At 39.2% G+C, this 10755-nt stretch overlaps 1 protein-coding gene across 9 annotated transcripts in view; it reads left to right on the top strand.

Annotated features, from left to right (window-relative positions):
• Positions 1-10755, top strand: part of ptk2aa (protein tyrosine kinase 2aa) — a 59849-nt gene that overhangs the window by 26570 nt on the left and 22524 nt on the right. For all 9 annotated transcript variants that reach the window (XM_020597418.1, XM_020597417.1, XM_020597416.1 and 6 more), the window contains 8 exons: positions 1072-1134; positions 2967-3021; positions 6590-6730; positions 6990-7067; positions 7444-7551; positions 8577-8694; positions 9393-9423; positions 10569-10633. In XM_020597418.1, coding sequence (XP_020453074.1) covers positions 1072-1134; positions 2967-3021; positions 6590-6730; positions 6990-7067; positions 7444-7551; positions 8577-8694; positions 9393-9423; positions 10569-10633 — 659 coding nt within the window. The remainder of the gene's footprint in view (positions 1-1071; positions 1135-2966; positions 3022-6589; positions 6731-6989; positions 7068-7443; positions 7552-8576; positions 8695-9392; positions 9424-10568; positions 10634-10755) is intronic.

Below are 10755 nucleotides of genomic sequence, written 5' to 3'. Positions count from 1 at the left end.
TCACTGCCCCCTCCATCCAACTCCATAGGAAATTATCTCTCCCCTCTCCTTCCACCTTCCACCCCCCCTTCCCCACACACACACACACACACTTCCCTCCCTTCATCACTCCCTTCTCCCATCTAGCGTCATGTCCTTTTCTCCCTCCTCCTGTCCATTTAATTCCTTGCGATTTCCATTACTCATTCATCATTTAGGTTTTACAGTCCCCCTGCCCACCTCCACCTCCGCTGCAGCACCACCTCTCCAACATGGCTCCTATAGAGATGGTAATGTGACAAGAGGATGATATCTGCAAGCCGTTGGTCAGCATCAAATGAGACACACTTAGATACTCCCCCTCCTCCTTCCATTTCTTCTCAGCTCAACAACTGTAGCCAAAATTCCTTGAAGCGGTGGTGTGTGGTGGCCCTTGATGTCTTGACTCCAGCCTCAGTCCATTCCTTGTGAAGTTCACCCAAATTTTTGAATCGATTTTGCTTGAGAAGCCTCTCAAGGCTGCGGTTCTCTCGGTTGGTTGTGCATCTTTTTCCTACCACTCAACTTTCTGTTAACATGCTTGGATACCTGGACAACTGTCAGATCAGCAGTCTTCCCCATGATTGTGTAGCCTAGTGAACCAAACTGAGTGACCATTTTGAAGGCTCAGGACACCTTTGCAGGTGTTTTGAGTTGACTAGCTGAGTGGCATGTCACCATATTCTAATTTATTGAGACAGTGAATTGGTGGGTTTTTGTTAAATGTGAGCAAAATCATCACAATTAAAAGACCCAGCGGCTTAAACTACTTCAGTCAGTGTGTACTGAATTTATATAATACACAAGTTTCACCATTTGAGTTGAATTACCGTAATAAATGGACTTTTCCACAATGTTCTAATTTATTGAGATGCACCTGTATATTTCTGCTATAAGTTCTTTGTATTGCGCTTTGTGCTGTGTGCAGATAAATACATTTTAAACTCAGAATTTTTTTTGGTAAGGGAAAAAACCTTTCATGTCCCTGGATGTTTTTGCAGTGAATTGAACGGACCTTTTTCTATCTCTGTGTCTGACTGGTTTCAATTCCAGGAGGTTCTTCAAAGAGATGAGGGGAAACGCCCTGGACAAGAAATCCAACTACGAACTACTAGAGTAAGTACTTACTTCTACATACCAAAGTGGCACATGATCAGTTATCCTTAAAGCTCATAAATTTTTCTTGATTAATATAAGACTGGCTGCTTTGTCTCTGTTTGTCTCTTTGTTTGCTCCATGTGTTGTTGTTTAAAAATGAAGCTACTCCCTCCTACATGGATGTCGATGAATCACATTAACAAACTCTGGCCCTAACGACACTTGGCTCCAATATGGTCTGATTCCAATGAGCTGCCCCTTTCCAGTGAAGTCTTTCTTTCTGTCCATCAGCCTAACGAGATGTCCAATTAACTGAGAAGAATGCCCATTTTCTTTCCATCGATATCTCTGTCTCTCTTTTTCATTCTCTCTTTCTCTCTCTCTTCTCCGTGTGCTCATCGTGTTTTTCTCCGTCTGTCTGTCACAACCTCTCTCTGTTAATTGGAAAAATATGTTGCATCATGCATATTTTAAACCAGCAAGAGAGAGCGAGGAAAAGTGCTTTGGGCTTTCGATACACCAAGCTAAAGGGTGGGCATCGGAGGCTGCTGGGCATTTTTGGAACATTCATGGCCAAAAATCACCTAAATATTTTGATTAGTGTCTGACACTGTTGACTCTAGTTGGCCCTTTTCCACAAAGTGGAAGTGAAGAAAATTAGCAAGAGACTTGTTTGTTCAACTTAACATGTCAGTTATGTTTCACCTCTGCTATAACTTTTCTTATTTCAATAGCAAGAAAAAGTAACAGCACTGTTTGCATTTTTCTGGTTTTCTGCATAAATTGATCATGAAATGTGATCTGATCTTCACCAAAGTCACAAATATCAACACTACTTATAAGCTGATAAAACACAAACAGAAAACCAGGAAATTGCAAACAGTGTCATTACTTTTTCTTGCTACTATATATTTTTTTATATAGCCACATAACGTGTTCCTGTTGGAGATCAGCTGGTTGTAGTTGGCAGTAGACCTTGTGGTTTGTGAGTTAATACAAAGCATTTAATCAGTGGGCCTTTGTCTGCGCTCGCTCTCTGAGGTCTGCGAGATGTCTCATCTCTCAGAGTCTGTAATTCATCTGCTTGTGCTTCTGATTCCTAGCTTTAATTTAAGTTTGAATGTTGACTAACTTTAGTCAGAAATGACAGGCAACAGGTTTTATGAAGTAAGCTTTTCATAGACTGGATGATGGACAGTCCCAAGCCAAATAATATTAATTATTTCTGTTTTTAACAGTCCCAGGTTTCTGAAAATGCAGACAACCACGGAGCAGCATCTATATGTAATATTACATTTTTATGTCATCCACAACCTATTGAACACCATCTGAATTGCTCTTAAACCAATGTTTATATAATAGCCTAATAATGTGAGACTGGTATTTGACCTGCTGAAGACTATAGAGGAAGAAAGGATGATGTCAGCCTTCAACCTTTCCCTTACTCTCTTTTCTCTCCTCCTACCCCTGTATGCGTCTTTTCTCCAGAGGAGTTTGAGTCATTAGCTAGCTTTCCATTTTATCTATGTCTCTATGGTCTCCCTCCTTGTACTTACTTCTCTTTTCCTCTCCCTATATCTCTTTCTGCTTTTCCTCAGTCCCATCTTTTTGGAAAAGATGAGTAGTGCTCTGTAGTCAGCACTTAGTCATAGCTTTCTGTTACTGCTTTCTGGTACTTGTCTTCAGTTGCCCAACTGTATCAGACTGGAGTGGTTATTAACTTCTCAGCAGAGTAAGAAATAAGCTGCTGGGGTCAGATGAAGACAGAAGTGTTTGTCGATTAGCATTCGTCAGTGTAATTACAGCATAAAAAAACATTCTTCTGTTTCTCTCTGTGTCGCTCTTTACAGGAAAGATGTTGGATTGAGGCGTTTTTTCCCAAAAGAACTACTTGATTCAGTCAAGGTAAGAATGATAAGCTTTGAACTTACAGTACATGGAGCTCAAAGAGGAGGTGGGGTACACACAAAATATCGGGTCAAGTTGGAGTTTAAGAAATGGTGCAGAAAGTGGGTTTATGATTGAAACTTTAGTGTCCTGCTAGGGTGAGTAAGTGGTGCTCCCCCCCACACTCAGCAGCTGCTGTCATAGTGCCCCATCTGCTCCGCTGGAGTTGCTCAGTTATCAAAAGAAGCCAAAATGTGTGGCTTTATGAGCAGCTTAGAGTCAGCGAAGGCTCCTCTGAGTTGGTTTTTTTGAATGTGTCTCTGGGCTGTCTTGCGCAGCGCAAAGCACTAAGATTGAAATGATATCATGGCTCACTAGCTGAATGGAGATGACTAAGAAAATGAACAGGAAAATAAGACACTGGTTCTGTCCAAAGGAAACATGATTCCTCTACCAGCACCTCAAAAAGCTGAATAATTTTCATGTTATATCTCAGCTGTGTGTGGTTGCCTAATAAACAGTTTCTGTGTCAGTGATAAATTTACGGCACGCGTTTATGGGGATGGTCTTGGTGTCTGCGTTTGTTAGTCTGTGTGTGTTGAAGAAAGGCCCAGTGACCCGAAAAGGTCTTGATGTCAGCAGGCGGTAGACAGATGCTCTGCAGAGGAAGAGTAACTGTTTGTGTTGTATGTGTGTGACCCTCAGGTCATGTTTAAACCCACTTTTTCTGTCCAACAATGAGGAGGGCGGAGGAGGCCACAATGTGCATCTCCTTCTGGGGTCCAACCTTCCTGTCTGTCAGGTCTTCTCCTCTCATCAGCTGCCCTGCTACCTGTTTTAGCTCCTCTTCTTTTTTTGTATTTTCTGCTCCTTTGGCAGACGTGACAACATACACTCCACTGAGACCTTTTTATAAATCGTGAAGATGGACACAGTGACACACATGTGCGGTCAAACAGCCATAAACTGGAAAATCTGACTTGATTGGACTGATGTTGTAATGAAGTATAATTTAGACAAAAGAGAATGTGTTGAAGTATTAGATTTTCATATTCAGTAAAATTACTTGTTGAAGAACTTAAATAATTATGTCATTAAACATAATACAGATTGTGTCCATTTTACAGATGTAAATTGAATATCTTTAGAATTTAGATTGTTTGTCAGACAGAAAAGCGATTTGACTACTCTCACGTCGTGCTTTATGAAAATGTGAAGGGGATATATTTTTTCTTTCACTTTGTGCATTTAAACAGTTATTCAGTTCATCAAATAATAATTAACTGATTATCCACAGTAAAGATAATCATTAGCTGCAGTTCTGATGAGTTGGTTAGATCTGCCTTTGAGTAAACAAATGATAAGTCTGACAGGTCTGCTGCTTTTTCTGTGGCACACAGAGTTGTGGTTGAGAGAGAGAGAGAGAGAGGGAGGACAGGGCACAGCTGTCATTTATGTTTTTGTTGTTCACTCTGGTGAAAGAGAATGGTAGTCATTTAATGGGATTATTCACCCTCAATAGACTCCTTTTCCACACACACACACACACACACACACACACACTCAAACCCCACAGCAGATGGCTGTTTTAGTACACAGCGGCTGATGTTGTTATAAAGAGCAAAGTCTGTTCATTCATATTGACTGGCTGGGCAGCAGGTTTAGTAACGATGACCTTTAGTTTGATCAACCAGTTCCAGCTTGAGCCAAGGACTCTGTTTCCACTCATCAGATTGATAACTTGCTGAACTGTATTGTACTACGCTTCTACAATTTCTAACAGTGGATCTAGAAAGTGTGCAGTACAGGTCTCTTATAAGACACCACTGGCTCACTGGAATTAATGACTCAATAATAGAAAAATAATAATTTAGTCTTTCATCAGCAAGAGGCTAGTGATAATATATATGGAATGAAACCAGCAGGTCCACAGTTTGATAATGTTATGGAATGAAACCAGCAGGTCCACAGTTAGTGTAGCCTTTGATAATGTTAATGAATTTTAGAGGAGCTGAATTTAATGAGGTTTAGTTTGATTCATTCATTTTGTCTAGGAGAATTAGATGTATCACAACATTTAAGTCAGTGAAAATGTTTTTACTGTTTCCACCCAGAACAAGACCTGTTGATGTTTTAACAACTTCCCTTCTTTCTCTGCCTAACCACACCTAAAAACATTTTCTTTTTTGTAATAAAGTAAATGTAACAATTTGAAATGACACTAAAGGTTTTTACCAGGCTAGGGCACTACAATGCAAAGAATAGTCAGACTGTTTTGCAGTAATTACGGCAACATACTGAGACAAAACTAGGATCAAGACTTGACTTTACCTCCTCTCACTACTGGTACAAATCACTGCTAAAGAAATGCAGAGACATAACACACACAGCCACTACTGTTCTGCTGTAAACAGACAGATGGATATTACTAAAGTTATACAATAGAATACTGCAGGTATTGTGACTGGTCAGTACAGTGACTTACTGTAATTGTTCAGCCCTGTTGCTATAGCACTGGTCAGCACGGTGATAAGGGGGTGATAGCTGCTCGCTGTACTTCCTCCCAGGAAAGGCGGACACTTCAGATTGACAATGTCCCTGTGTGTTTACACATATGTGTGGTGGAATTCTAGGAATTAAAACAATGAGCCCATCAAGAGTACAAACAACAAACATGAGCGCACACATTGTGTAATCATACGTGTGCCACGATATCTGTGGAAATAAATACACATACTGTACCTTTACACATACCTTTCTTGATTTCTTCAGGCTTAATAAGTTAAATTAGCAGCTTGCAACAGGGCTCTGTAAATAGGTATAGAAATTAGTATTTTCATTTGCAAATAAATGATATAAAATAACAATAGATATAGTGGGTGAGCCCAATAGATAATAGAAAAAAGACAACTGTTACTATATGAATTATTCTGTCCTCAAAAATGTTATTGGATGAGTCCAGACAAGGGGGTTATATACACTGCCCTGTACTGTACTGCACTGTCTTAAGATCATTTTAGAGCGTCATTAGACCCACCTGAGTCAATTCCTTGTGTCCCAGCTACATTTGTAGTCAGTAAATCAATACAAATGATGTATAGTGATTAGAATCTTGGTAGTAAATGTAGTTGTTAAACTAGTTGTCTACTTTGTGCAGAATGACTTTAATGTACTGCACCAGTCTGCATGTTTTTAAAGCTTGCTTAGTATTGCAGTAAATCTCCACTAATCTTATCTTAATTTATATATGGAGAGCTACTTATAGATCACTTTATTACAGTATAGATGAACGGGCAACAGAACTGAGTGGTAACAAACAGTATGAATGTGTCTCTGTTAAGACATTGACCTGAACTAAGCATGTCTCTGGAGTGAAGTGATGGTGTCAGTTTGAACCAGTGAACAGTCAGTGTCTTCCTCTCTTACTGTCTCAGTCACTCTGTACCCACACAAAAACACACATGTATCTCATTTCTCCTGCACATCCTTCTCCCATTTACAGATAACATTTGAAATGAAAGTCAGGTCTTGATAGTATTATTACTACTATTTAAAGTCTTAAATTCTCACTTTGTCTTCTTTCTAGGCTAAGACTCTTCGTAAGTTGATTCAGCAAACATTTAAGCAGGTAGCCAATCTGAACGACGAGCAGTGCATCCTGAAGTTCTTGGAGATACTTGGGCCAATCTACCGCTATGACAAGGAGTGCTTCAAATGTGCCCTTGGGGTAGGTTTTTTTCATTCTTGCCTCCACTTTACTGTCCTGATGCAGTCTGAAAGCTCTGGTGAGTTGTGTTACGTTGACCCCTTCTGGTGAATTGAGGTCTTGCATGAATCCACGTTGTGATGTGAGTGTGCCTTAACCTTTTTTTCTGATTGTGTTCTAAGTGAATAAATGAACAAAACTTTCATATATTTTCTCCACTTCTCTCACCTGCTTATTCTCTGTCTTCTTTTTCAACTCTCTCTTATTTCTCTCTCAACAGTCCAGCTGGGTGATCCAGGTGGAGTTGGCTATTGGGCCAGAGGAAGGGATCAGCTACCTCACTGACAAGGGATCCACAGTGAGTTTCTTCTAAAAACACATTGTATATAACACAAGCAGCTCAACCACAGATCACAACTGATGATGTTGCTCTGCATCATAAAATATAGAAATGCACTGATTGCAATTTTCTTTGCCAATTCAGATTATGGTTAATTCCAGTTTTCTTTCTTAAAAACCAACCAATTCCGATCTCCAGACAATCTATCGGTGTATCTGTAATAAAATTATTTAAACCTAATATTTTACCAGCCACAATCTATAGCATTGATTTTAAGTGAAAGCACAGGCTTGACTCTTGAAATGAAGATAGATAGCAACATGGATATAACTTGTTCAGCATAATTAACAGGATTTTGTGTTGACTCTTTCTGTGTTTCTCTTTTTGACCCCAGCCTACGCATCTAGCTAACTTTAATCAAGTTCAGTCCATCCAGTACTCAGCTATGGAAGAGAAGGACAGGAAAGGCATGCTACAGCTCAATGTAGCTGGAGCTGCGGAGGTACTGCCAGCCTGTCTGTCTGTCTACCAAACTGTTTCTTTCTCTCTAAATATGTGGACTTACTATATCCAGGCAGTGTACATGTTTTACATGTTGTTACAGATTGAGTTGTAGTTGTAGAAACCCAAAGATGTGATTTACCGACACATGGTAGCTAGCTAGCTGTATGTTTTTAATTCCATGTAGTTCCGTTCATGTTCCATGTGGAGAGTGGCCATTGTTTGTTTTATGCCTGTTGCTGCGGTGTACCCTTTCTCAGTTTCAATAAGAAAAGAGGTGGTTGTGAATCTAGTTGGTTTTCATAGTCAAAGACTCAGAGCTTAGCATAAAACACAACAGAAACAGTCAATGTTGTATCTCAGGCACTTTTGTTAACAAGTCTGCAAAGATGCAAGCTGTGTGCATTTGGCTCTGGTACTTTTATGATTATGTTGCTGGAAAATGTCAGTTTCTGCTGATAGATTGGTTTTTGCCCATGTAACTGTTAAGTATCAGTGCAAAGATGGTGAGTCTAAATCTAATCTAAGGGGCTCTTACTCTTGGATTTTGAGTTGCTGACACCAAAAGCATTTGGAGAATTCATGGTACACTAAGTCTCATTCTCTGGAGGCATTTAGTTATTGATATTTTATTGTCATGATGACCACTCTGGCATCAAGTGGACTCTACAGAACCACCATAAGCTGTGCCAGTTTTGGTGCACAGCTCTGTTATTGAGCCTTCTGTGTGTGACTGGGAGGAGCACAGATTAGCTAATGGTTTTCCATGTATAGATTTCGCATAGTAGTTCTACTCACAGAGGAAGGGTTTCCCACTGCTGTATGAGTTGAGTCTTTATGCTTTCATCGCATTGATAGCGCTAGATTTACACACACACTATGTGAGAGAAAGGAGGTTTTCTGTGATGTAAGGAGCAGCTATAAACCCCCACTGTGCTGGTATGTGTAATGTATGAGTCTCTACAGATAATGGCTTTTTGTAACTGGCTTGCCACTGTGTGTGTTTGTGTGTGTACACATGCTCAGCCTCTTACAGTAACAACAGCATCACTGACCATGGCGGAGAATTTGGCTGACTTGATTGATGGTTACTGTCGGCTTGTTTCCCTGGAAACTCACTCCTTCATTGTCAGAGTTCAGAAAGGTATGAATGTGCACTTTCCTACTTGAGCATTCAGGATCCTTGTTCTCTAAAGTGCACTATATTCAAGATGTTTCTTGGACATTGAAAAATGATAAGTTGTGTTATGAAAGTGCAATTTGACAATGAACAGTTACAGGAATTATGTTTATGTAGTTATTCTCCACACTAAGTTGTCATAATAATAATAATAATAATAGAGTTTATGAAGCTTTCTAAAGAATTACAAGTTTTACTTCACAACTGTCACAACTGGTGTTTAATATTATTATGTGAATTGTCTTCTCTGTAGTTTTTTTTTTTTTTTTTTCAACTTTACATTTATGCACCAAAAATGTTTTAATGTGTATTTAAACCATAGACAGGAGCTCTTGTGACATCTGTGTTTTAAGTGTTATATCTTCTACTCTTATTTCTGTAATTATTTGTGCGGTGCTCTTTTTGATAAATACTGTGGTACACTGAACAGCACTAGGCCCCTACTAGGGGCATGCCGATGGTATTCGTACGAGTTATGATGCTGTATTAAACATGTATTTTGTATGCCGAGCCTGTGGTTTGTATCCTTTGTACTGCCTGTAAGATCCTTTCTTCCATGTCTAAGGCGTCATAAAACATTATAAATTCCTTTATGTAGTCTTATGTATTTATTGTGCTTCATATTACACATTCTGATTCTGATGTTGTGTTTTGTCCTCTAGAGGGAGAGAGAGCACTGCCTTCCATCCCAAAGTAAGTGCCTGCTTTGTGCTTAGTATTGTTACAGTTCTCAGTTTACAGCCTTTTATCAGAGCTGTAATTTACCAGATTTGTTATATCCCATTGTGTAGATTGTATGTTGACTGTGAGGTAATGAAGATTCTGTGTTATAGGTTTAGATTCCAGGTTTGTTCAGTTTCTTTTTATAGACTCACTCATTTCTGAATAATTTTTCTGTTTTCAGGAGCAAGTGATGTAATTTGGCACAAAACTCAAGATAGTACCCAACTGTTAAACATCTAAGTAATTTACGTTAGTTGCTCGTGTGACACAGAGAGTCCTTTAGCAGCGCAGGTCTGCCGAACATACAGAAATGTGGAATTTGTCTACAGCCAACCACACAGTTTGTCTTAAATAAAGAATAAAGTTTTCAGTTGTAAATAATACATAAATGTTAATATAGATTTAAACAGGTTTTTACTATAAGGGAAATTTCATTTTTAATGCATGTATTTTGTACCAAACAACATTAGTTCTTTCCATGGAAAAAATAAAATAAATGAAAAGATTTGAAAAGATTTTTAGGGGAAACATTGTGACTTCAATGGAGAGCTCACTGTGTTGGCTTCTCTCTGACCGTTGCGGTCTGGACATTGGTGTGTCCACATTTCACTGTCAGTTGTTCAGAATCAAAAGCTTTGTGTTTACTTTTGGTCATCTCAATTTAAATCTCGCTCTCTTTTTTTTCTCTTCCTCTCTCTGACTGTCTCTGGTCAAATAAGGAGATAAGTTTGGGAGCCAAATATTTTCCACTTAGGGTTTTTAAACAGTGTGGTAGTCTCCTCCTCTTTCTTTTGGTCTCACACTCTGACTTTCTCTCATCGCTCTCTGCCTGTCATGGTTTGTGATGTAAAGACTGTAGTAGAGCTCAGCTGACACAGACACAGACAGAGCGCGGAACAACAGAGAGATATCTGACAGTGTGGGTTAGGTGCTGTTTCCATTGTAGAGAGCTGCATGTTAAGGACAGTTTAAACTTTTTAATGGCATCTTGCTAATATCTGTTGTGTTAAGGGGGCTTTAATTTAGTTGGGTAGATGTGTCTTGTTTTATCTGAGTGTTAACCTCTGTGACTGTTGTTTAATTTACTCTATTCTCTTTTTTTCCCTCTTCTATAGACTGTCTAATAATGAGAAAAAGTTGGAAGCAGTCAGGAGTGGAGTAAGAGCAATCTCTGTCTCAGGTAAGATCATGCACACACACTTACAAATCAAGTGGTTTAGGGGTGAAATGGACACAGTCAATTGGTTTCCCTGGCTACAACTACTGTCTATCTGTCGGTATGTCTAGTTCCTCCCCATCTTG

Source organism: Monopterus albus, unplaced genomic scaffold (genome assembly GCF_001952655.1).
Source record: "Monopterus albus unplaced genomic scaffold, M_albus_1.0 scaffold34.1, whole genome shotgun sequence".
NCBI lineage: Eukaryota > Metazoa > Chordata > Actinopteri > Synbranchiformes > Synbranchidae > Monopterus > Monopterus albus.
The sequence above is the reverse complement of the archived record's forward strand: the minus strand, read 5'-3'. Positions and strand labels throughout refer to the sequence as shown.